Source organism: Sus scrofa, chromosome 13 (assembly GCF_054392235.1).
Source record: "Sus scrofa isolate SSC_HxYL_T2T_F1_AM1 chromosome 13, Sscrofa_HxYL_maternal_Yorkshire_Landrace_v2.0, whole genome shotgun sequence".
Classification (NCBI taxonomy): domain Eukaryota; kingdom Metazoa; phylum Chordata; class Mammalia; order Artiodactyla; family Suidae; genus Sus; species Sus scrofa.
The window spans coordinates 80,208,692-80,236,366 of NC_139395.1; the positions used below are offsets into that span (position 1 = coordinate 80,208,692).

Below are 27,675 nucleotides of genomic sequence, written 5' to 3' on the forward strand. Positions count from 1 at the left end.
AAGGCTGATGCTCCCTACTGGTAGCTCACTTTCTACATTTCCCAAAGCCAAGCCAAGCAACTTCATCTGAAAAGTGTGTTGGAAGAACTGTAGGTTAACTAACCCCTGTGGTTCCTCTGGCTCCCACTACTTTGGGCTGCTCCCCAAAAATCACAGTGGGTGGGGCACAGACAGCAGGTCCTGGGCCGGGATGCCACTTACTGTAAAGTAAAACATTTCTGTCTCCTGCTGGTTGGCTCTCCTTTTGGCAATGTTGATCTTGCTCATGTAGGTCTCAGAGGCAGCTGACTTCACAGACTCTGTGGAACGACTGTGTTGGAAGGCATCAGAGACATCGAAGTCCTCCACGGTCAGCATGTCCTGTAAGGTCTGCATGGTGGCATCCAGGGTTTTTCTAACCTGGGAAATGCAGCAAGTCGACAAAAATCCTTCAGCCTCAGGATGTCTTTGACAACTCAAAGTCCTTTCCCAACTGTTCCATTACTTCTTCTCCATACAGCCTCTGGGAGGCAGGCAGGACAATGATGCTCATTCCTGTTAAACTGATTTGCAAAGTGGGGCCAGTAGCTGGTGGGGGTGAGAAGCCAGATCGCCCACACTAAGTCATGCCATGGGGCTGCTTCTGCTTTGAGAACCTTGGAGGATATTGTGACAAACAAGGAACTCAGGTCTGAGGTTTGTTTCTCTTTATGGTTCCATAGCTTCAAACTAGCTCCTTCTGGGAGGCAGGTCTCTGGGAAGGAACAATGCTCAAAATGCTCCCCATTCTCTTCATCCAGAGAGGGTGGGGGACAGCAGCCTCAATGAGTGCCCTCCTCAATGTCTGCCACAGAGTCCTCAGAAGCCTGACTGAAAAAGAGAGCCTCGGGGGAGACAGAAGCCGGGACACATGCAATGTAGATGCAGGGCAGGAAGAAAGAAAGAAAACACTCTTTTCATGTCCTCTCTCTTCTCAGGTTTGAAAAACAAATATAGAATGTGCCTGCACATGACCTCCCCCCAGGGACCGCTTTGATCCCTTCATCCTGAGCGACAATCTGGCTCCATCCTTTTTCGAGGCACAGAGCAACCGGCCCTCCCTGGCTGGCACAGCCCTCCTGAGTCTGAAGACAGGAACCACCACTCCCCATCTCCAGCTGCCACTGCACTTCTCAGGGGTGAGCCTGCCCACGATTTCAGTTGACACCCCCATGTCCTGGTGTCCTCCAGGTGGGTGACGTCCTCCCTGGGGGGGGGGGGGCACCTAGGCTGGAACAGGAAGTCTCCATGTGGCCTCATAATCTACATCAGAATGGAGCCACCCAGCTGTATTTCCACCTCTGCCGCCCTGGTGGGGGTCCTGTGCCACCAGCTTCAGGGGATACGTGCTGGCTCTGGTAAGACAGAAGTTCCTTGGGGCTCAGGATCTATGAAATGGTCAGTGTGCCATGAGCTATTTCATTGTGTGATTTAAAATACCTATTACTGGAGTTCCCACTGTGGCACAGCAGAAACACATCTGACTAGCATCCATGAGGATGCAGGTTCGATCCCTGGTCTCCATCAGAGGGTCAGAGATCCAGCGTTGTGTGAGCTGTGGTGTAGGTTGCAGATGCAGCTCAGATCCTGTATTGCTGTGGCTGTGGCATAGGCTGGCAGCTGTAGCTCTGGTTTGACCCCTAGCCTGGGAACTTACATATGCAGCAGGTGCAGCCCCAAAGAAAAGCAAAAAAATAAAATAAAAGACCTTTAATACTTTCTGATGATAAAAATAACACAAACTCTGCAGAAAAAAGAGAAAAGCACAAAGAAGAAAAGAGAAATCACCTATACTCCTGCAACCCAGTCAAAAGCACTAGCAATATTTAAAAGTATTTCCCATCAGTCTTTTTTCTATGCTTGTGAATAGCACAGAAACATGCAGGCATACGTTAGTTTACCCTGGCTAGGACAGTACTGTACACAGAGTTCTACTTTCTCTTAGCTTTCCTTTAACATCTTATGAGCTTTCCCCACGCCATTGAAGATTCTTGGTATGTGTGGTATTGAGGTTTGTACCATGGACAACTTTCAGATGAACCCTAATTTCTTACATGTTCCATGGCAAGAGTGGATGCCTCAGGACCAGCCAGGCCTGTGAAAGGAAATCCCCTCCAGGGCAGAGGGGTTTACTCACCTCCTCATTCTCTATTTTGAGAGTAGCCAGCCTGGACTGCAGCTGGTGGTACCGCATGAGCAGCTCCGTCTGGACGGGCTGCTGGGCGCTGACCTGGCACACCTGCAGAAATGACAGCCACCAGCCCTTGTCACCAGTGCAGAGCCAGGGCAGGGATACCATTACCACTCCCACCCATAGCTGCAGAAATAGGCCTGGAAAGGCCAAGTGACCTCTCCAAGGTCACACAGCTGGTATCTGGGGACCCCAGAGCCAGCGGAAGCCAGGGGCCACACTCTCACACTCTATGTCTATGCCTGTACAGCACGTTTCTACTTGGAGAGTGGACAGAATCTCATTAAGTGAGACTAACTGGTTAATTTCCAGGCAGGAAGCTGTGGTAAGGAAGCAAATGGCTGAGAGAAGCTGATGGAAAGAACAATGGGGAATTCCCATTGTGGCTCAGCAGTAATGAACACAACTAGTATCCATGAGGATGTGGATTCAATCCCTGGCTTTGCTCAGTGGGTTAAGGATCCAGTGTTGCTGTGAGCTGTGGCGTAGGTGGCAGACTTGGCTCAGATCTGGCTTTGCTGTGCCTGTGGTATAGGCCAGCAGCTAGAGCTCCGATTCAACCCCTAGCCTGAGAACCTCCATATGCTGTGTGTGCAGCCCTAAAAAGACAAAAAGAAAGAAAAAGAAAAAGAAAAAAGAAAATAAAAGAGCAAAGGGTGGGAAAGAGCAAAGTGGGCCCAGCAAGGAGATGCCTGTGGGAAGCATCCATGCAGTGGTGGCAACACTCACAGCCTGTCTTCCTTGATTGGTTGACCAAGAGAGGAGGGGGAGAAGAGAGGAATACAGGGGAATTCTGTTCTCCTCCACCCACACCCACATTCCCAGGCTAGGCTGTCTGGTGTAAGTGAGCTGAGATCATAGGGGATGGCAGGGCTCAGTTATTTACCACTAACAGCCTACCCAAACTCTGCATTCACTTTAAGACGATCCACAGAGCTGAACTTGAGGGCAGATGGAAGGGGCAGGAGCTACCGGGAGGCCCTGCAGAAGTCATGTCTTGTAAATGGAGAAAGTGGGCAGAGCCACTAACATGTCCAGCAAGTGCCACCTTCTGTGGTACTTCCTTGTCCCTCCCTGCTAAGCAGGTGCAGCAGCGGCCCAGCTAAGCTCCCCTGGGATGCAGAGGCTGACTCTAGGGTGCAGGGGGTGATGTGTCTGAGTGGAGGTAACAGAGCTTTAAGAAAAAGTTCTGTGCATGTGCTTCTGGGGGTAGAGATGGAGGGGGGAGGCTGATCTGACTTCTGGTGGCTGTCCTCTGTTAGTTCCAGGGACTCGGGCCTGAGCCCTAGAGACAGGGAGGAAAGACAGGGAAAAGTTCAAGGAGCTGTTTTCTTAAGAAATTTTGTGTAACTAGTGTGCTGCTTTAGGGCCAATGCCAAGTGCTTTCTCCCACTTTTCTTCCCCAGAACATAATGAAGGTCTTGAGCGGCACAGGCCCTGAAGGAAATGTGATTGGCTGGGATGCCAAGGGTTCACAGCATTGGAGCACAGGCCAGAGTGGCTATGCTGAGACCCTGTCTTTGTTGGTCTGAGGCTATCACAAGGGACAACGTGAGATGATCATCTCTGTGCAGATGTGGGGCTCTTCTAGGGCCTGTCTAGTCACAACTGGGAGGGATTCTATGCGAAGCTAAGGTCCTGCAGTTCTGCAGGTGGAGGACTTGAGCCACCAAGATTAGGGTATCAGCGATATACTCCTCAGCCGGGAAGCCCAGGCACCAAGAACTTGACACCAAGCCTCTGAGCTGACTTTTTCCTCCCACCGATGCCCTGGGAGCCCATGGGAGACAGGCAGAAGCAGCCTCAAGCAAGGGCTCCTGGGAGAAGCCTACCTCATCCCCCATGTGGGGCTGGAATTCAAACTTGAGAGGGGGACAGAAGACCTGGTTGCACATGTCCATGACCGTGTGCTTGTCGCTTCGGGAATCCAGGTTGTCCACCGCATTCTCGATGACATCCAGCCCCTCATGGCGAGAGGTTTCCAGGTTGTACTCGGCTGAGAGGTAGGTCCGGAAGGTGCGGGCCAGACTGGCATGAAAGCCCAAGTCACAGCACTTGGAGAGAAGCACACACAGAAGAGTGCAGTCAGAATGGTGACATGGAGGTAGGCCTGCCACAGTGACATGATTTCCTCCTACTCCACAGCCAGATCTTCCATGCTGGAGGCGCTCGAGCACTCTGGGAGCTTACCACACAGGTCACAGCAAAGTCCGTGGAGGGCGCTGGGGGCTGCAGTCCAGGCAATGGCAGTGCTTCTCTCACCTCCCCAAACTCATCACGTTCTTTCTCACCTCCAGGCCTTCACACATGCATTCTCCCTGCCTGGAGGATTCTCCCTCTCTCCTCCTGCCTAAATACTCTTTGGGTTTCAGTTTAGAGGTCACTTCCTGCAGGGAGCCTTCTCTGATGCTCGCCCACTGAGAGTTTAACGCCAGATGTTTCTCATCCAGGGGTCCACACGTCCCTCCATCTCCCTCACCATAACATCCACCACCTGGCACTGCAATTGCCTGTAACACATCAGGGTTGTGCAGGGTAAGCACCATGAGGACAGACCCACTGGCTCTTGTCCATGGTTACACCTCAAGACTGAGAGCTTGTAGGGACTCCATAAAAATTTGGTAAATGAAAAAATGAAAGGGCTGTGTGAAAAAGAAAGTTGAAAGGTAGGAAATAGGAGGGGTCTGGCCTCCGGTGTTGTGAAGAAATGAGCAGGGCCAAGCAGCTCTCTCTCCTGGGGTTGGCAATAATGGCATTAATGGATCCCCTCTGCAGCTAAGGGACAAGTGGTGACCCTCTGAATTCCTGACAGGATACACAGGGCCAGAGGAAAAGGATGCATCTGCCTCACAGAAGCTGACAGAGCATCTGCTGGGCCAGATCCCTGTCTGTGTGAAGACATGAGAAGCAGCCCCCGCTCCGTCACAGATGACATGGAAGCCCGCCTCACAGTGTTCTCTCCCCAGGCCTGGCCATCCCCCCAGTGTGTTTTGCACAGCTAGTACTCAGCAACCAGTGTTCCATCTTCCTTGTGCTTAAACTGCCTGATTTCTCCCAAGATAACAGCCCCCAAGTAAAACTACCTGTGGAATTCTGTCTCATTCATTATTTTCTTCCATATGCATGTGTGTCTGGCCAACTAGACACCGGGGGTGCTAAACAAATAAAGATCTTTACCGCTCTGTGAAGTCCCCCATGTCATGAACTGTGTAGATCACACTTGTGCCCCCAAGCCCAGCAAAGGGCCTGGTGTAGAGGAGGATGCTGGGAAAGTGCATGCTGGATTACAACTGCCCGGCCCAAGTGTTCAGGGGCCACCAGAGGCCACCCTCACCCACTGGGTAGAGGCCTCGAGGTGATACTCCTTTCCAAGATCCCAAATGCTCCTTGCCCTTCCCTGATCAGGGCTCCATTAAGGACAAGAGACAGCCCTCCCTGGACTGATGACTCGTGCCCAGACTCCCCAGGAGCTCACATCGATGAGGTCGGAGACATCATGGATGTAGTATTTGCTTATAGCTGCGTTGGTGGCTGCCAGATTCAGCAAGTAATCATTCCGGGCCTTGGTGCACTTCAGCTTGTTCTCAGAATACTTTGCCTGCCTCTGGAAGGAAAGAGTAGATGTAAGACCCGAGCCACTGATGGGAAGAATTTAGGATTTTCTTTATGCTCACCGCCTGCACCCAATCCCTTGCACAGCCCTGGAATGCCTTACTCCATGTGTCAGGTGAGGAAGATCTGGATCCTGGATTCAAAAAGCTCACCTTAAAGGGCACCCATGAAGCCAGCGACAGCACTGTTGGGTAAGCAGCAGACTTTTCCTGATGTCAGCCAGAGGAGAGTGTAAATGAGACCTCAGAGGCCCTACCCAACAGCCCCCCTCCCCACCGAAAGCCCATCCAACCTGGCTCTTCTTCCATGTTCCCATCATCACCTCCTCTGTCCATCCTCTAGAGGCCATATCCATTCCTGCCTCGAGACTTCAGCCTCATTCCTTCAGCCTGGCAGGCCATCCTTCCAGGTCCCCGTGTGGCTGCTTACCATGGTTACATAGTCGAGTGGGCCTCTGACGACAATCTTGCTAAAGTGTGTCCCCAGCATCTCCACTGTCTCTTCCCACACTCTGTCCTGCCCTACATTTCCCACTTATTTAATCTTTATTCAATTTTTAGTGAACATTTTCATCTTTATTTGAATTTTTATTTTAGAGCAGTTTTTGCTTCACAGCAAGATTGAGAGGAAAGTACAGAGATTTCCTGCATACCCTCCTTTTCCCACAGGGTACATTTTTTACAACTGATGGACCTATATTGACACACTACTGTCACCCAGAAGCCACGGTTTAGTTCAGGGTTCATGCTTGGTGTTGTATATTCTGTGGGTTTGAACAAAGGTATAATGGCATGTGTCCATCATTACAGTATCAGACAGAGCAGTTCCCCAGCCCTAAAAATTCTCTGACCCCCTCCCTCCCACCTAAACTTTAGTAGCCACTGACCTTTTTATTGTTCCACAGTTTGCCTTTTCGGGACTGTCATATAGTTGGAGTCATACAGTATGTAGCCTTTTCAGATTGGTTTCTTTCACTTTGTAACATGCATTTAAGGTCCCTCCATATCTCCCCATGGCTTGATAGCTCCTTTTTTTTTTTTTTTTTTTCCTAGCACAGAATAACCTTCCATTGTCTAGATGTACCAGTTACTTATCCCTCCACCTACTGAAGGACATCGGGGTTCCTCAATTTTATTTCATAATCACTTTTCACTAGGCAAAATTATATTTTTACCCCTTAGCTTACTTGCTGATTTTCAGTGTCCCCTGTTAGAAAGTAAGCTCTTATGAAGTTAAGGACTTGATGGGCCTGTTCATGGCCAGGTCTACAACCCCCGGAATAGTCCCTGCATGGGCAGCATGAAATGATTTTCACTGGATGTCTGACATGAGGGGTGGTGAGAAGGGGGTGGGGCAGCCCGAGTGCAGTCTTGCCCAGGAGTTGGGCTGCCTCCCTGGGAAGCTGCTTCTGTTCTGGGCCATCCTGGGCAGGAAGCAGTAAAGAGTCCATACGTTGGAAAGCGGTTCTCCTCCCCTTTCAGATGCATCACACTGCTGAGTAGAAACACAGCTCTCCTTAAAGAAACAGGGTTTCTTCCTTCACCTCAGCACTCTCAACCTTCCTTACTCCAGATCGAGTTCTCCAGCTGTTCAGTAGAGGTGCCCCCACGGTCAGCCTTTCAATGCTCTTCGGACACCTCTTCTGACCTTTTTCCAGGATCCACTTATTCTGGGAATTTCTAGTAACAAACTTCTAGCACTTCCATCCTGGACCAGCCACACTCCCAACCTCCACAGAGAGTTTTCATATGCCTGGCCCATTTCCAGGGGGTATATGACCCTGAGACCATTTCCAGGTCTTCATGGATTCATAAAATGTTATCCCTGGAAAGGATTTTAAAGATATCCTAGTTTAATTCATCCAATTTACACATGAGGAAATGAAAATTGAAGAGAAGTGGTTGTCCATGCCAAATGGCTAACTAGCACACAACGCTCAACTCAAACTTCATCTCCAGACTCCCCTGCCAGAGCTTTCTCTAGCCATCTATATACCCTCCTATGTTGTAGTTCTGAAATTTCCTGCCTGCTTCTTTTCTTTTTAAATTTATTTTTAATATATTCACAGAGTTGTACAACTATCACCACTATCTAGATTTAAAATATTTTCATCACCCCCAAAGGAGCCTTGTACCCATTAGCAGTCACTTTCTATTCTCTACTGCCCCAGTTCCCAACACCCAATAATATACTTTCTGTATCTATGGATTTTTCTGGACATTTCATATAAATGGAATCATACACTATGGGGTCTTTTGTGACTGGTCTCTTTCACTTAGCATTCTGTTTTCAAGGGTCATCCATGCTGCAGTATATTCATTCCTTTTCATGGCTGAATATTCCATTACAGGAATTTAACACATTTTATTCATTCATTCATTCATTGGATGATGGACATTTATTTATTTGGGTTGTTTCTACCCTTTGGCTATTATGCATAATGCTGCTATGAACATTCATGTGCAAGTTTTTGTATGAACATATTTTTTGTTTATCTTGGGTAGACATCTAAGAGTAGATCAGCTGAGTCATATGGTAATTCTGTGTTTAACATTTTGAGGAACTGTCCGACTAGTCCTCCAAAGTGGCTGCACCATTTTTACATTTCCCCCCAACAATGTATAAGGGTTCCAACTTCTCTACCTCCTCACCAATACTTATTATCTGTCTTTTTTATTTTAGCCATCCTGGTGGGTGTGAAGTGGTACCTCACTGTGGTTTTGATTTGCATTTTCTTAATGACTAAGGATGCTGACCATCGTTTCACTTATTGGCCACTCATATATGTTCTCTGGAGAAATGTCTATTCAAATCCTTTGCCCATTTTTAAAACTGAGTCTCTGCCTGGTTATTGGGGAGCATATTTTTCTTTGCCTTTGGAATTACCCTGAAATTTTATTCTATTTGTCTCTGGTTACTTTTGTAACTTCCCCAGGCCCTGTTGGGTTTTGTTCCCACTCAATCTCCTACAATTTTTAAGAATGGTAGGATCATATGATCATAGAATTAGTCTCAGAGAAGACCAAATAAATAACTGATGCAATGTTTGGCAAATAGAAAGAGTTCAGAAGATGTTTGCTACGGCATGGGATGAATGAATGAAGAGAATTCAACAAGAAAATTATAATCTTTTAAGAAGAATAGAATCTGAAAAGTAACCTAGTCTCGGATGAAAAAAAACAGCATGTTACAATACCTCTCTAAATACCTTGGCCATGACAGACATCATTAATTGTCCGATCACAGCACAGTCTTTAACCAAAGCCTGGAGAGGGCTCACAATCCTCAACGTAGAGCCTTGGGCAGCCGCTACCAACTGATCAGAGCTGACATTAGGGAACAGATTTGTTTGCCATAGCTGTCAGATTTTAAAACTGAAGTTCAGAGACTTGTTGTAAATATAGCTTCTTCAAAACCCAGCCTGTCTAACTCCGAAACTAGCACTTTCACTATGCCCTACTGAAGCACTTTTCCAGCACCAGCACACAAAGATTCTAAGTGGGCTGGCTTGGGCTTGGCAGCAACAATTTCAGAATGGTTCTTTACCTGGTGCCCAGGTGCTACTTGGTAGCCCAGTGCTGTTCCCTCTTGTTGAGACATGCTAAGTGTCAATCAACTCCCCAGCCACCAAACTGACCTCCAGGGAAGGCCCCACCTCCATGAACGTGCTTGCTGACATGGGTCTCAACAAAGTTCAGCTCTCTTGGCAGCTATGCACCTCTTCCCACTGTTGACCCTGGCCCAAAGCCTAACAAGTGCTAGCAGAGGCATAGCCAGCCCTGTCTCCAGCATGACACTAACCTCCAGGAGAGCAGAGGCTGGCAGCAGGATTTTACCTCAGCCCCTCAGGGTGCAGAGAGGGAGGCCGAGGTTGTGGGGAGCCTGGCCCTCTCTGTTTTGCCCCACCCTGACACCTCCCGCTGGCAGGGGCCTTCACTCACCTTCTCCTTCATCTTTTCAATCTTTTTCACGGAGCTGCGGCGCTGAGGCCGGTCCTCATGCCGGAGCAGGTTCATGCTGAGGTCTCCTGACTTGTTGAACTGCTTCTCCTCCTGTTTCTCGGCCTCCTTCAGCTTGCTCTCCGCACTGATGCTCTCTGCGTGGTACATGTGGTAGGTTTTCATGACCTGGGGACACGCGAGCATGGGGAAACAACAAGCTATTATGGCTCTCGTGCTGCCAGCCCCCTTCCAAGTTCTGTGCCCCGTCAGCTCCATCCCTGCCCTCCTCCCCTAGCTCTTCACTTTTGCACAAACTGTCTGAGAAAAGGAGGAGCATCATCATAGCAGTTTCATCACCATCACCATCATCATCATCACCATTATTAAATCCTTACTAAGTGCCCAGAATGGACCAGCAAAGAGGAAATTTAAAAGGGCACCCACAGCCCCCAGCACCTGTGGGTCCTCAGAGGTGACATGGTGAGCATGGCCTTCCTCAGCTGCCCTCTCCAGCCCTGCCAGCTATGACTCCTGCATCCCTCTTCCTCCCCATAGTGTCATTGGAAGAGGCCCTCCTCCTGGGGATTTCCATGGGAACATCCTTCTTACTCACACACAGATCATTTTCTTAGCTGTTTCCTTAAGTAAAATTGGCCTGTAAATGGCCCTGTTCCCAAAAGGAATATTATTGAATAACCTAATACATATTCTATGCTCTCAGAAATAAACTCATCCTTGGCTATAAAATGAATTCCTGTAAAGCAAATTGGACTTTACTATTCTACTTCCATTTTAAGCATTGAATATGATTATAACAAGGGAATTTTTGAGTCAGAAGAAATCCTAGACATAATCTAATCCAATGACCAAATTTTACAGATAGGGAAACTAAAGCCCAGAAGGACTAAATGGCTTATCCAAGATCATACAGCATTATCAGTATAGTTCCCAGACTTTACATCCATGTGTCATCAACTCAATCAAGATATAAATCACTCCCATCACACCAAAAGGATCTCTCGTGCCCCTTTCCAGTTGATCTGCCCCCCTTGCCCAGCCCCAGGCAATCACCAATTTGCTTTCTGTCACTGTCAGTTGGTTTTGCATGTTCTGGCACTTCACATACATGAAGCTGTAAAGTATAATAAACTCTTTTGGGGGAGTTCCCACCGTGGTGCAGCGGAAACAAATCTGGCTAGGAACCATGAGGTTGCAGGTCCAATCCCTGGCCTTGCTCAGTGGGTTAAGGGTCTGACATTGCCATGACCTGTGGTGTGGGGCAGACGCAGCTCGGATCTGGCGTAGGCCGGCAGCAACAGCTCCGGTTACACCCCTAGCCTGGGAACCTCCATATGCTGTGGGTGTGGCCCTAAAAGGACAAAAGACAAAAATAACAACAACAACAAACCCACAACTCTTTTATGTCTACCCTTCTTCATTCAGCATAATTTGTTTTTGAGATTCTCCCATGTTGTTGCATGCAGCAGTTCTTTATTATTGCTGAGTAGTTCCCTTATATGCCTATACCACAATTTGTTTATCTGTTCATATGTTGATAGTTATTTGGGTTGTTTATAGATTCAGGCTATTACGAATAAAGCTGCTAAGAATGTCCACATACAGGAGTTCTCATCGTGGAATCCATTCTCAGTGGAATCCATGAGGACACAGGTTCCATCCCTGGCCTCGCTCATTGGGTTGGGAATCCTGCCATGAGCTGTGAGGTAGATCACAGACTCGGCTCAGATCTGGCCTAGCTGTGGCACAGGCCAGCAGCTACAGCTCTGATTCAACCCCTAGCCTGGGAACCTCCGTATGCCATGAGTGAAGCCTTTAAAAAAATAGACAAACAAAAAAAGAATGTTCTTGTACAATTCTTTATGTGGACTTATGTTTTCACTGCTCCTGGATAAATATCTAGGAGTAGAATGGAGGGTCCACAGTAAATGCATATCTAACCCCATTAGAAACCTGGTCTCAGACTTTTAATTCACCACTTATTCTGTCCTATGGTACCCTTTCTTAATTCATTACCATTTGCTCAGCATACGTGACTATTTTTGGCGGCCTGAGAGCAAGCTGGGCCAGTCCCATACCAACAGTATTCTATCTCCCAGTCTCCAACTAGAAGTACATTTTTCCTTTGCAATGTCAAGTTTATGATCATTTTTCTATACTAAGAAATTTCTGAAATTCATGGCTCCTGAGCCTTGCTGGTTCTCTTCTACTGTTGTTTGGATGACTACAACAGCTACTAGAGCAGAGGCTTCCTCCTGGGGATGGGATGTGCTTCTGCCTAACCAGGCCCTTTAAGTCAAGGAACTCAGGATGAATTACTGGTCAACATTATAACCTTATTCCTTCTCATGTGAAATGAGTTTATCAGAATGAGGAATTCTTCTGTGACTCTTATCATGAAATCACAGCACTGATCTGTTATTTAGGAAGCTCTTTGTCATACGTCAGGAGTCAGTGGGGCAATATCTATTGCAGAGCATGTCGGGCAAGAATAAGAACTCTAGCCCAAATGTCTGGGCTGAATCCTGATGCTGCCACTTACCAGATGTGTCCTTGGCCAAGTCACACAACCCCTCTGACTTCTGCTCCCTCATCTATAAAATGGGGATAATACTGGCACCTACCCCAGAGATTTGTTGTGAGGACTAAATGAATTAGTTTTTATAAGGTGCTGAGAGCAATACCAACCACACAGAGAAGAGCCCTGTAAGCATTAGCTGCTACTATCACCACCACCATCAACAATCCTGATTTGGTCTGAGAGTTTGAAAATCTTGAACTTACTCACTTGACCTCAGGAAAATCCTCACAAACTCTAGATAACATTAGCTAATATGAAAAAATATATATCCTAGACCACATTTCTCCCTCCTTTCATCCTGAACACCTCCCCAAGTTTCAAAACAATAAATGAAAACATGCAATCAACTTTCCTTGTGGGTCTTGGTGGAAAGACTTCTCTGCATCCCACCTATTTTTGCTCATTTGCAGTTGCCCTAAAGCCACCAGCCATTCTTGCTGATTTCATCCACTCCTTTTGCCAGTTCCCCTAAGCTTATTTCCAAACAACCCCATGGGCCAGAAAGTATGCCTGATCAATGTGTTCTCGACATCTAGTGGTCAAAGCAAATGACTGCAGGTTTACAGGTAACCAGAGCAGCCACCTACTCTCAACCATTTTTAAGCCATGGCTCCCAGAACATAACACGGCTAAGAGTTTGGAGGGCCTGCTGAAGTGTGTCTCTGGCCCCTAACCCATTCTTGAACTTTTCCTCTAACCCTCCACATTCACAGACATCTTGGCTTCTCTGCTCCTTCACTGTGCAGTTCTGAACTTCATATCCTTTCTGGGTCAATGATTATGGCTAAATTCTTTTTTTTTTTTTTTGGTATTTCAGCTGCTGAGGTTGCTTATCTCACCACTAATTTATCATGTGCATTGGGTATTTCAGAGGAAGAGAGAGCGTTTCCATTCACACCTTGATCTTCCTGTCTGATCATCCCATGCAAGCATCCAACCACTCGGTCAAGGTCAGCACCCCAGCTGGATGTTCTCAGTCTCCCACATTTTCCTTTGCTCACTTTTCTACTCTTCTTGAACCACAGAGTACCCTTCCCATCCTCCATCATGCCAGACTTCCCAGTACAGTCTCTGATGCTTGGAGAACCCTGAAAACCCTTGGCCCAAACTCTATGTGATCCAATTGGCAATTCCTGATCCCAAGAATAACGGTGAACTTGATCACCCAGGGTGACTGACATCAGACAGCTGCCACAAAAGAGTTTGCTTGGGGACCTATCAGAAATGAGTTTAATGATTTATGTTCAGAATTCTCTAGATATTTCTTTTAATTACCTAAAACATGGATTTCAGCATGAAAGGCCCATAGCTCAATATCTAGAACAGTCTGCTCAATACTGCCAGTCCAAGAGGTGTTAAATAATACAAAACATCATCTATTACTTCAGAGCTTTCAAACCTTTTTTTAAAAAAAATTTACTATAGTTGATTTACAATGTTCTGTCAATTTCTGCTGTAAAAGCAAAGTGACCTAGTTGTACATTTATATTATCCCCAAGGAGAATTTCAACTAACCCTTACTCCAATCTTGGGAGGCAGCATGAGAACAATAACATCAGCAGCTAACACTTACTGAGCACTTATAACATGCCAGGCCTAGCACTAAGCACATCACATATGAACTCACTTATTTCTCACAAAAACTCTGTGAGGTAGATGCTAGATCATCCCCACTTTGCCATGAGGAAACCATGACACAGGGATGAAAGGACCCTTCACCCCACAGGAACTTGGGAGACCCAGTTTTGAGGGTTGGCCCTCCCACAATTTGCTGGGTGATGATGGCAGAGACTTGTCCTCTCTGGCCACCTGGCATTGACCAGAGAAGTGTGGCTGGGAGGGAGGTCCAGTCACCGTGACTATAGAGTTCTGGGCTGACAGCAGTAGGGGGCTGGGAAGGGAGCAGAGGTGGATACAGAAGCTCATCTCAGCCAAGTCACTGGGATCTCTGGAGGGGCCCTCGGAGACACCCACACAGTTCAGCTGGGAGTTCACTTCCCAGCCCTCAGACCCCATCAGGGAGGACCTCCCACAACAAGTCTAACACAGGCTGAGAAGTACCAGGTAGGGGCCTATAAGTGAAGACCACTGTTCTTGGACTTAAATCAGTTTCATAGGTTCTCAGAGACCCTCTAGAAACCTTGGTGTATTAACCTGTCATTGAAGGAAGCTGAGGCCCAGAAATTGCAGGCATGTGGCCAAAGTCACAGCACGCCAGAGAAATGGGCCTTCCAAGCTGCCGACATTGCATTTTCTGGTAATCATGCTGCCTTTGCCATATATATGCTGCCTTTTCCATCCCCCCACCCCACCAAATCCTCAGATCTTGAAAGATGGAAGATACTATGTGCACAGCTCTTCAGCTCTGCATTCAAATGCAAAATAAGGCCATGGTTATCTGAAAGTGGACAGAATTAATAAAGGAACATGCTGGGGCAGGATAAGGATCAGTTTTTTGAAAACAGGTTCTCAACAATGCAGTCTATGTATGCTTCCTCTACCCCACAGGCAGGGCCATCTGCAGGTCACACAGAGTTTGCATGGGGTGAGACCTGGGGCCAGTGCATGCCAAAGACATCCTTGAAGGAAAAGAGAAGTATCTGATTTTCAACCTGACCACCCACACTGTGTGCAGCCTACAGTCTCTGTAGAACTTAGAGTCTAAAGTCCACAAGGGAAAGGAGCTCATTCATGATTGTATTCTTTGAATTAGAACAGACACTGGTACCCAACAAGTATCAATATATATTTGCATATGCTTGTTCATAAATGAATGAATGACAGCTGGCTGGATGACTGGCTGTATAAATGTGTGGGTGGGCAGGTGGGTGAATGGATGGATGAAATGATGGATAGATAAACAGATAAAAAGGTGGGTGGGTGGGTAGATGGATGAGAGGGTAGAGGTAGGATAAAATAGGGAAGGTACAGTTCCTCTGCCTTTGATCTGGAGAAGGTATTCAAGGGTAAGGGAATGGCTACTTTCAGTCATTAACTATTATTCAACAGTTCATTATGTGCTAGAGACTGCACTAGAAACTTACTAGGAAATACTGCAACGTAGAAGACAGATATAGTCTCTGTCCTCACAGAATATTTACTTTAGTGGGGACACAGATGATTGTGCAGGGTGTGATAAGTGCAATGAGCAGAGGAGTACAGGGTGCTAGAGGAAGCGATACCTAAACTGAACCTTGAAGGAAGAATAGCTTTTAGCTTGGTAGATATGGCGCAGGGTGTGGGCAGAGTATTCCCACAAAGGGAGTAGTGTCAGCATTAAGCCCAGTAGAAGCATGAGCCAACTAAGTTTGAGGAACAGCTTACAGGTAGAAGAACATCAGGTGTTTGTTTAAAAACTGGAGCCACTTTCTTCTCCTCCCCCGGATCTTCCCCCTCAAGGAACATCTATTTCTCTCTACCCAGGATCATCCAGTCCTCCTTCTTCTGTAAAGGCTTCCTGATTTTCTTTGAGGAAATCCTCCAAATTTCCCTACACTATTCTGAGTCCACGTGGTTCAAAAGAAACCCACACAACCCTCCAATCCCTGGGTGTGGGCTGGAGACTCGGGCCTGACCAATCAGTAAACAGTATGTTAATCTGGCCACAGTGCCTGGGACTCCGGCCAGGCCAATTAGAGACAGCCCTGGGGCTTCGCTGGAAACACTGGGAAGGGAGGGTTCGCATTCCACTAGGGGGCGCTGAGCCGACAGGAAGTGAGCTTAGGTGGCAGGGAATGGACCATCTTTGTCACTGCTGGGGAGAAGTCAGGGACAGAGGGAGATAGGGAAGGAGGGAGAAAAGTGAGGGAGGGAATAAGGAAAAAGAGAGGATGTGCAGTTCTACTGCCTTTGATCTGGTGAGTGTATTGGGCAGGGGCAACTGCACCTTAACTTACTAAATATTTATTGAACGGCTTATTATGTGCCAGGTACTACAAAAAGGCTGGAAATACTACTGTATGGAAGACAGATCCCTTCTCTGCCCTCGGAATAATGGTGAGAGAAACAATAAAACAAATGTGTCAGCCTCTAAGACTCAATAAATTGCCATTTTTCCATATGCCAGGTCGTTGTGGATTCCAGTCTCTTGCTACTGAATGAGTCCCAGAAGGCAGACTTCCTTCTCTACTAGCCTCCCCACTACTCATATCAGTCCTGGTCCCGGCTGGCCAGACTTACTGCATGACTCACAAACAAATACTGATTGGCTGAACAGGGGCTCCTCATCCCATACCCCAGCTTCTGGCTTTTCTGTGGCCATGGGTGCTGATCCCTCTGCCTCCCTCTCCACCCAGGAAAGTCCACTGTCATTCAGCTCCAAATCCAAGGCCATCTCTTTCTGCTGACACTGTACGCATAACCCCACTAAGACACTTGTCACATGTTGTAGCCAAGTATCCTCTGCACACACTGATGATCAGGAAATATCCAGTGAGTGAGTAAAGGAATGTCTTTGTGAGAGGGCTGAGAAGGGTGAGGGAACTCTCGTTCCCCACCTTGTTTTTAGGACCACAGCCATCCCTAGAGGAAACCGGCCTTACACCCTGACCAGGAGGTGGTGGCAGTCCTTCTCACCCACAGTTGGTCTCCCTCCCAGGGCAGCATGGCATAAAGAGAAAGGCTTGAGAGGAGCCTCCAAGTTCCTTGAGCTTTGTGCCTTCATCTTGCTGATGGGGCTACTGAGGATCAGAGCCCAACTAACTTGCTCTGGGTTGGTGATTCCAAAAGTGTATGAAGGGAACTGCTGTGTTAGCAAGGTGATTTCAGGTGTTACAGATGTGTTATGAACCTTTTTTGATTCTCTTGGAAGAATTAGGAGGGAAAAAACATCAGTCAGGTACTCCCATGTCTACTGTCTGCTTTGAAGGCACCAGCAAGAATTAACATTGTTTCATCTTCATTTAACTTATGGGACCCTTCTGTTTATACAAAATTGTTTTTCATTTGTTAATGTGAAGTATCATTTCCTTCCAAAATAAACATATGTAAGTGGTTTATATATGTGTTTATACAAATAGTCAAATGTATTTATATAAGTACTTTTTTGGAGTAGACTTGAAGCAGGCCCTGCCACTCCCCAGCTGGGGGGACCTTGCGTTGGCTACCCTACCTCTCTCATCCCTTAGACTTCTCATCCCTAAAATTCAATAAGTGACAGGGCCTTGAATCCAGGTCCATTTGACTCTAAAACCTGTGCACTTTCTAGTACACAAGGCTGTTTATCCACTAATTAATTAGGACAGAGAGAGTTTTTAAAAATATACAAGCCAATTTAAAGAAAATTATTAAGTGGCAGAGGGCCCAAATGCATGAGCAAACAACAGTGGTTGTACCTCAGTGATGACAGACGTCAGTCCAGGAAGACACATGTGGGCTGGGCTAGAGCTGGGGCCAGAACCCAGGCTGCTGAGTCCCAGTCTCAGGCTCTCTCCACCACCCACATTCCTGAGAGTGGTCATCAGGAGGGAGATATCTTTGCAAAAATTTGTCAGGGGGGCTCAGCGTTAATTTTTATACCCTTAAGCTCAGTGTACAATCAAATCACAGCTCAGGTAGGAAAAAGGTAGAGCCCATGCATTACTCTAATTAGTGTCTACCTGTCACCAGCTTTGGTGTGGACACTCCAAGTCTCAGGGTCCGCTAGCAGTGCTGGGCTTAGAAAGTAGGCCAGTAGCCCTGCCTGGGAGAACCTGGAGCAGGAATACTGAGCACAGGGGAGGGCCAGGTGGGGAATGCTACAATGCTATCAGTTCAAAGTATAGCAGGTGCATTTCAGGATCTAGAACCATATTGAAAATCTGAATGTATTTTTTAGCTGAACAATGAAAATAGAGTGGGTTTTTTGTTGTTGTTTTGCCTCTTCTGGAAAGGCTGGCACCCTGGCCCACACTCTCACCTTCGGCCCTTTTTTTCCTCCCAGGCCAATACATGATAATCAAGAGATATAGTGTATCAGGCTGATGGGGGTTCAGGGGAAAAGAGGTGAGGTGTGATGTGTAGGGTGTGTGTGTGTGTGTGTGCGCACATGTGAGTGCATGTGCACTTGCGTATTTTAGAAAGACAAGCACCTCCAGGCAATGAGGTCTGGGCAGAGGGAAGCCCTGTTGAGTGAATGAATGAATGAACCAATAAATCACAGAACAAACGAACTAACAAAATGCCCAGCCCTCAATCATCTCTGCATCCTTCCTGGTGCCACATGGAGACCAGCCTTTTCCCTAAAGTAAGGAGTAGGTGGCCTTGAGCATTCATCTCTATCTTCATCATACCCAGTTCCATCTCCTCTATAAAACACTAAAAGAAAAAAAAAAGTGGGGCTTATTGGATAACCCTTTCTCTGCATTATTTCCTCCTCAGTCCCTGTGGTCATAACTCTGGGGCTGGTGGAAGAAGGAACATCCAAAAGCTCAGTAACCAGAAGTGCTCAAAAGAAATCCCTGGTAATGAGGCATGGGATTGGGGTCCAGAGGGCCAGCAGCAACTGGGTGCTGTGGCAGAGTGTTTGTAAAGATGGCCACAGTGACCTCCCTGTGGCCTCTTACATTGTCACTTCGTAAGCAGTTTACTTCTCCATCCCTCTGGGCATGGCTGTGGACTTGATTTGGACAATAAGATAATAGCAAATCTGATACAAAGAGAGACTTGAAAAGTGCTTGCCCATTGGGGTTTTCCCACTTTGGGCTCTTTTTTCAATTGGCTAGGAAACTGTAGCCATGTCAGTGGCCCAAGTGGAACCCAGCCCAAATCACCAACCCATAGAATCAGGAGCAAATAAAATGGTTGTCATTTTCAGCCGCTGAGTTTTGACATAATTTGTTACACAGCAATTGATAACTGATATATAGGCCTTAAGCAAGGCTTTACTTCTTTGTGACTAACTTTCTTTTTCTGTAAAATGTGTGTTCATTAAATATGTGTAAAATGTCTAATACAGCATGAGATACATTTTGGCCACAGTTGCTATTATTATCCTTGTTTAAACGATAAGGAAAATAGGGTCCAAGGAAAACATTTCACTTGGCCAGGCTGGGGACTGCACATACCCATCACATACTAGGCTCTGTCTTAGGCAGCTGCATCATCAGTTCACAAGTTTCTTCTTGTCTCCCTGTGCAGATTCTAAACTACTTGTAGGCAAAGCCAGTTTCTCTCATTTATCCATAGATCCCTCCCTCTATCCTTCAACAAGTACCCTGGGAACAGCAAGGATGTACAAGACACTTCAAAGACCAACTCCTGAAATGTTCACAGCCTGCCACTAGGCCTCCTGTGGTGCCAAGTCCACAAAAGCCCCAAACGTCTGAATTCAAATGAGCTTCTGGGCAACTACTGAAACTCACTACCATCAACAAATGACCTGGCGGGGGTCCTTATGGCACTGGAATGTTCTCACTCCTCTGCAGCAAAAGGCAAAAAGAGAGAGCTGGGGAGGGGCTGCCCTCCCCCACCTGCTCTGAGATCATCGCCAGGCTTCTGGGAGATGGCAAGCAGGGACCAGCCTGCCCACCTGGCCTGTGTGTCTAACACCAGCAGCATTTCTGTCCAACCGCCCTTCCCTGTGGCCAGCAGGGACACATGTGCCTGGAGCACCTGCTGGATTCAGGGCACTGTGCTGGGCACTAGCTTCATCCTCCTGGTCCCTGACAACTGCCTGCCCTGCCTACAAACTGGAGAAAGGCTCCATTGCCAGCCCCGCCTTTCAGAGGTGAGACTGAGCTCAAGTGACTCGCCTTAGACCATACAGCTGGGTTCAAACTGAGTCTGCAGGCCTTCCGTGCAGTGCTTCTCACCAAGATCTGACTCTAGGACTATACAGGCCAAGAGAAGAGACAAGGCAGAGACAGTCAAGATAACATAAGGGGGTTTTAAAAACTGAGGTAGGAATTTGAGGCCCAGAGGTGATGGCTTTCTTAAAGTGGTAAAGTTTGGTCTGAGCTTGAAAAGTAGGTATGACACAGATACACAGAGGAGGAGGGAGGGCAGCTACAGGCAGGGGTAACTGCACCAGTGAAGAAGCCAAGGCAGGGGAGATTTGGGGTGAACAGAGAGCTCCCAGAAGAGCCCTGCTACAGCCCAGAGGAAAATTTAGGGAGCGGCTGGGGTCCCGGATGTGGCCCCAGGTGCTGGAACACCGTGGAGGTGGGGTGCCTGAGGAACATGACAAGGCCCTCAGTGGGGGAGCGCCTGATGGAGCCAAACTCTCTGCAGAGTTCCCAGGAGAAACATCTCACTGGTTCCCAGCCTCACCAGTTTATCACTCTACTTCCCCCACTGCAGGAAAGCACACTCTCCAGGGAGGCAGAGATAATGGGTGACAGGACTATGGGGACTTCTGATATGTTGTGCCTCTTGGTTCTCTTTGTTTTGAGAGTGCTTCACATATCTGATCCCCTTTAGTTCTCACAAGGAGGTGTAACAAACAGGTATCACTGTTTCTGTTTATCAGCTGGATTTGAATCCAAGTCTCTGGCTCCAGAGTCTGTGCTTTAAGCCACAAAGTGATTTTCCCCCACAATCCCTGCTGACTCAAAGTCATATGTCTTCTCAAGCAGCAGTACTTCCTTTCCCATGAGCAATGATCCAGTTAAAAACTGTCAGGGCTTGAGGTTTTCTACTTAACTTGGAATCCTAGAAATGGGCCTTTCAACTTTTATGGATTAACTGCTAGGCACTCTTATCCCCATTTTAGTGATTGGAAAACTGAGTCCCAGAAAAGCAAACACCTGGTCCAAAGTCCCATAGCTGGTTGGAGTCTGAGGCTGGACTTCTGACCTGAAGTCCAGGCTCCTGATCAAAGGCACTTGGGCCTAAGGGGTCTACCACCTGCCGGCTGTATAGGATGAGGACATAGAAAGATAACAACACCAAAGAGAGAGGACTTCTCACAGTCTGCTGTTCTTCGTTACATACCAGAGATATGTATGTACATATTATTTTCAAATATAATTTTAGTAGCAGAATCTTCCCATTTTAATGAAAAACTTTATAAGCAACCTCCATATGTTGGTGGGAATGTAAATTGGTGCAGCCACATGGAAATGGAAAACAGGATGGAGGTTCCTCAGAAAACTAAAAGTAGAGTTGCTATGTGATCCAGCAGTCCCACTCAGGATATATTGACTATCCTGGGCATCTATCTGGAAAAGATGGAAACTCTAATTCACAAAGATACATAGCAGTATTTTATAGTAGAGAAGACATGGAAGCAACCTAAGTGTCCAACAACAGAAGAATGGATACAGAAGATGTGTTAAACACACACACACACACACACACACACACACACACACACCCACACCACATGAAATACTACTCAGCCATAAACATGAATTAAATAATGCCATTTGTGGCAACATGGATGGATCTAGAGGTTATCATACCAAATCAGACAGAGAAAGACAAATATCAAGCTGTATCACCTATAAGTAGAATCTAAAATATGACACAAATGAACTTATTTGCAAAACAGAAACAGACTCATAGACATTGAGAACAGACTTGGAGAGAGGGATGCGCTGAGAGTTTAGGGTTGGTAGATGCAAACTATTACATTTAGAATGGATACACAACAAGGCCCTACTGTAGAGCACAGGGAACTATATTGAATATCCTGTAATAAACCACAATGGAAAAGAGTGTGTGTGTGTGTGTGTGTGTGTGTGTGTGTGTGTGTGTGTGTATGTAAATGAATCAATTTGCTATACAGCAGAAATCAACACAACACTGTAAATCAACTATACTTCAATTAAAAAAAACTTCAAAAATATAAACATTTCAAAAAATATCCATTTTCTTCAAATTTCTAACACACAGACACAAACACAAATAAGGACTCTCCACGTATTTAAAACATAACAGTTTTACCCCTGGCCTGACTGCCTTAGGAGTGGAGGGCCTGTAGCTCCATCTGCTGGGCCACCTCACCCCACTGCCCCAGGCTCTCCTCACTCCTCCCCTAGGAAGCCCACAGCTCCTCAAGTACAGACTATACCTGTCTGCACCACAACCAGTGTGCTTGTGTTGCCCATTCACTCTTCTTGGATTTTAACACCCATCCCAAATCCAGTTAGATCTTGCCTCCAAGCAGGTAGCAAGGTCATTTTTGGGCCAAACTGCAATGTTCTGAAGTTATTCCTCTGAGATGGCAGAGTTCCCATCATGGCTCAGTGGTTAACAAACTCAACTAGCATCCATGAGGACACAGGTTCAATCCTTGGCCTCGCTCAGTGGGTTAATGATCAGGTGTTGCCGTGAGCTGTGGTGTAGGTCACAGATGAGGATCAGAACAAGCGTTGCTGTGGCTCTGGCATAGGCTGGAGGCTATAGCTCCAATTTGACCCCTAGCATGGGAACCTCCATATGCTGCAAGTGTGGCCCTAAAAAGACCACAAAAATTTTTTTAAATGAAATTAATTCTCTGAGATGGCATGGCATGCTCATCCCACCCCCACCTCACATAATCCTCAGAGCAGTGCTCCATTTCGCAGATGAGAATATGGAGACCCAGGCAAGCTACAGGCCTGTCTCAGGTCCCATGGTCAGTAAGGAGCTGGTCCCAGATTCAGCCTGTCCTACCTGACCCACGTTCTCCCCACCTACACCTTAAGCCTTCTGCTTTGGTAGGTAACACATTCTTCCCACAGCCGGGAGGGGATCCAGATCTCTGTAAACTTTTACAAACTAAACCTTCCCCCGGCCCCTCCCCAGATATACTGAACCAGAAGCTGGGGCTGTGAGTCATTACATCCCATTGCAATGACCCACTGTGATCAAAAGACACAGCAAAAACCAGGATCATCCCAGATCTCTGGTCAGCCTCCCTCCAATTCTGGGTGTGGAAGAAAGGGGGCCTGATCCCCAACAGCAGCAGAGCCTGAGCAAGACTTACTGTGTAGAGCTCGTTGGTGACCTTCAGGAGCTCTTCATGCATCTGCAGGCCAATCTCTTTGCTCTGGAACATGGAAAAACAAGTGTCAGAGGGGTAGGAGGGTGCTGCCTCACCGACCAATTTCTTTTTAACACAGAAAGGGCAGCAATGCTTGGGGTAGGGTGGGAAGGGGTGCAGAAATCAACATCAACCTCACTAGACCTGAAGCCCTCAACTCACGTGCATGAAACAAATCCACAGAGAGAGGCTCTTTACAGCAGGAATTCCTGGCCACATACATTAAGGAACCCTAGATATCACCTCCCTACTGTAGTGATTCACAGGGATATCATATTAAAGATTCTGAGAAGCCCTACAGCCGATCAACCTGTTCATCCTTTGTAATTCTGTGTGTCCTAAGCTGATGTGACCAGAGTGTGACCCTAGGTCAAAACCCATTAATATCTCATGAGACTGGGGTTCCAAAGAACCATTCTGAGAAACAATGACATAGCCTCTAAATTCAGTAAGCAGTTTAGGTTAACAGACAGCCCACTGGAGCACGAAGCAGGGGGTCTGGTTCCTGCTTAGCTGCATTGCTGACCGGCCACATGGCCTTGAAACCTAGGTTATTGCAGCTATAAAACTAAAAACTTTAAAAAAACTGCTTGAGGAGTTCCTGTCGTGGTACAGTGGAAATGAGGGGAAGGGTTACGGGTTCGATCCCTGGCCTCGTTCAGTGAGTTAAGGATCCAGCGTTGCCATGAGCTGTGGTGTAGGTCGCAGATGTGGCTCGGATCTGGCATTGCTGTGGTTGTGGCAGCAACAGCTCCGATTAGACCCCTAGCCTGGGAACCTCCAAATGCCGTGGGGGCGGCCATATAAAGACAAAAAAGACAAAAAAAAAAAAAAAAAAAAAAGCTGCTTGAACAAAATTTGACAGGTATTCTTGCTGCAGAGCTTTTCAGGGCCTTTCATCCCCTCATATTCATGGACTTTTTAAGTGGGGCTACAGGTGCAAGTTTAGGTGACCTCAGTCCAAACTAATATATTACATTGAGGGATATGAGTCAGAAAACAATGAACAAGTTATCTCCAGTTTACCTCCAGCCTGAAGAGTCTAAGATTCCTTTATTTTGCATAGTATTATTATTATTTTATAGTCAGCCCTCCATATCCATGTGTTCTGCATCCAAAGATTCAACCATCTGTGGCTCGAAATAATTTGAAAAAAAATTTCAGAGAATTCCAAAAAGCAAAACTTGAATTTGCCTTGAACTGCCAACTATTTACATAGCATTTACATTGTATTCATAACTATTTACATAGTACTTACATTGTATTAGCTATTATAAATAATCTAGAAATGATTTAAAGTGTATGGGAGGAGTTCCCGTCGTGGCTCAGCAGAAGAAACGAACCCGACTAGCATCCATGCAGGTTCGATCCTGGCCTTGCTCACTGGGTTAAGGATCCAGTGTTGTGGTGAGCTGTGGTGTAGGTCACAGACTTGGCTCAGATCTGGTGTTGTTGTGTCTGTGGTATAGGCCAGCAGCTACAGCTCTGATTCAACCCCTAGCCTGGGAAACTGCATGTGCTGCAGGTGCGGCCCTAAAGAGAAAAATACATACATACATACATACATACATACATAAATGTGTATGGGTGAATGTGCATAATTATATGCAAATGCTGTGCCATTTATACAAGGGACTTGAATATCCATGGATTTTGGTATCCATGGGGGCAGAGAGGTCATGGAACCAATCCCCATGGTTATTGAGATATGACTGCATTGTTATGATTATTTGGGGGGAGGGGAAAATACCCTCCCTATTTGCCCAAGCCATGAAACTTCTGTACTGAAGATAGAAGCCTGCTCTCTGCTCCCTGACAGCTGAGTCATCCTGTCCTTTCTTCCAGCTCCCTCAGCCTCAAGCATGACCAGTGGCAGACTGGCACAGACCAGCCTTCCTCTGGCCCTTGCACAGGTCAGAGCCCCGGACTCTGCAGTAGCTTAGGACACACTGATGCAATGTCTTCCCAGGCTTCTCCTGACCTGCAGCCTCCTACCAGCATCTGCACCTGTCTACATGTAGCCCTTATAGGTGCCAGATCTCAGTTCCCATTGTGGCGCAGCAGGTTAATGAGAATGGGGGTTTGATCCCTGGCCTCAAAGTGGGTTAAGGATCTGGTGTTGCCGTGAACTGCCCTATAGGCTGCAGACCCAGCTCGCATCCACCATTGCTGTGGCTGTAGCGTAGGCCAGCAGCTGCAGCTCTGATTCAACCCCTAGCCTGGGAAATTCCATATGCAGCAGCTGTGGCCCTAAAAACAAACAAACAAGTGCCAGATGTCTTAGCAGATAGCAAGAGCTCCAGGGCAGTTCCAGAGATCTGTTTAGACCTCCCTCCAGCTCTGGTGACTAAAGAAAGAGGGCTCCATCCAAAAGCACAGCAGAGTCTCAGCAGAACTTTCCATGCAGAACTCACAGGGAAACTGGGCACCTACAGAGGTGAGTGATGAGCCCAACCACCTGTCCCCACCTCCTCCCTTTCTCCCTGAATCTCAGCCACTGCCTCAGCCTCCCCAGTGGCCCCTCGCCCAAGGTTTGCTCCAGACTCTCTGACACCCTGCAATGGCCTTCAGTCTTGTCAACAACTCTGACACCCAAGACACCGTTTCTTATATATTTATTTTTAGGATCTAATTTTTTCGATAGGTAATAAATGCACATGTTTAAAGGAACTCTAACAGCCAGCAAGGTAAAAAGTGAAAAGTAAGTGTCCCTGACACCCAGAACCCCACCCAGAGGCAACTGCTAATAAGTTTCCTCTGATATCTTCCAGAAACAGTTTATCCATAGACAAGCACACATTTGGATAGTGTATGTCCTTTTTTAACACAAATGAAAGTTTTCTTTGCATCTAGCTTTTTCCCACCTAACAATACATCTGAGAGATTTTTCCCTCACAGTCCATGTAGCTCTTGCATCTTTCCTTTTCTAACAGCTGCTTGGGGTTCCATATACCAGATACACCATAACTAATTAACTAGCAGGTTGTCTCCAGTCTATTTATATTCCAAACAATGAGGCAGTGAGCATCGCTGTACTCTGTCACTAAGCACACGGGCAGGGTCCCCTGTCACATAAATTCCTCAAAGCAGCTCTGCTGGGAAGAGTCCAGCCTGCTCCGCTCTGCCCCTTGCGCTACTGGCTTCAGCTCCCACTTCTCGGGACCAGAACCCATGTCATCATCTCCATGGCACTTTCTCTTGGGCTTCCCCTTGCATGACCTCCAAGACCTATATCTTCAGCTGTTGCAAAACAGTACAGTCTGGATGTCCCCTCATCACATCAAACTCAAACTACCTAAACGCAAATCTGTGACCTTTCCTCCATCCCCTCAATTTCATTCAACGGGATAGTATCTCCCCTGGCATGGCAACTGGAAATCTGGAGCTATTTTTGACACTTTTTAAAAATCCCTCCTCAATCCAATCTGTCACTGGTTCCTGCCTTCAAACTGCCCAGTCCTTTGTTCCCCATAGCAGCAACACCAGCTCCCTCCCCAGTGTCCACTCTTGCCCTTCCTACTTCCTAATAGAGCCATGAATTTGGCCCTGCATTCATCCCTCCAGCTGAGTTATTCCAAGGATGTTGCTGACACCCAACTTGACTTAAGATGGTGGACTCTGGTTTGTGTTGTTAGTTCAGGGATGAGTACATGACAGCTGCATGGAAGAGGACTTAGAAGGTTGAGCAGCTTTTCTACTGAGTGCAAACAAGAGAGCATGGAGTCCAAGCAGCTACCAACAGGCCTCTTAGGACCAGGAGAGGGAGCAGCCTAGGTGGCAGAACATGAAACCTAGCTCCTAATGACTCCCAAGAAACTGGCTGAACTGAACCCAGAGCCCGCCTCCTGGTGAACTTCCACTTCTATGGCTTTACTGGTTAAGCTACTTCAAGCTGGGATTATCTGTCACTTACAGCCAAAGCAACCTAACGAATACATTTCTCTAACCAGTCCCAGCAGGAACCAGGTACTGAAGCTGCCCCTAACAAAGCCCTGACTCTTGTCCCCAGTTCTGCATGCCCAGTCCAGTGCAATCTCCTAGAAAGGTATTTTGTAGTGTCCCTATAAAGCTGCCACAGCACCTACAGGATCAAGACCCCAGCTCTCTCACTTGACTTTGAGGCTCTATGTGACAAGCACAGGCTTGGTTACAGGGTGGAGAGGGTTGAATTTTAGAGTCACAGACACCAGGAATGGAGACAGGACTTTAAACCATTTAAACTCTCAGCATCTCAGCTTCCTCACATGTAAAATGAGAGCCGGTGTCCTTCTCTGCACTTACAAAGAGAAGAGTAGTGATTTTGCTTGTTTACTTGCTTATTCATTTGTCACTTGTTCCCCCACTTGAAGGGAAACCCCCTGAGGGCAGA

At 47.0% G+C, this 27,675-nt stretch overlaps 1 protein-coding gene across 50 annotated transcripts in view; it reads right to left on the reverse strand.

The window, feature by feature from the left end:
- The window catches only part of SRGAP3 (SLIT-ROBO Rho GTPase activating protein 3), a 393,430-nt gene that overhangs the window by 74,762 nt on the left and 290,993 nt on the right, over positions 1-27,675 (reverse strand). For all 50 annotated transcript variants that reach the window (XM_084989345.1, XM_084989331.1, XM_084989353.1 and 47 more), the window contains 6 exons: positions 23,250-23,312; positions 9,763-9,948; positions 5,685-5,813; positions 4,042-4,263; positions 2,156-2,257; positions 202-399 (listed from right to left, as the gene is read on the reverse strand). In XM_084989345.1, coding sequence (XP_084845471.1) covers positions 202-399; positions 2,156-2,257; positions 4,042-4,263; positions 5,685-5,813; positions 9,763-9,948; positions 23,250-23,312 — 900 coding nt within the window. The remainder of the gene's footprint in view (positions 1-201; positions 400-2,155; positions 2,258-4,041; positions 4,264-5,684; positions 5,814-9,762; positions 9,949-23,249; positions 23,313-27,675) is intronic.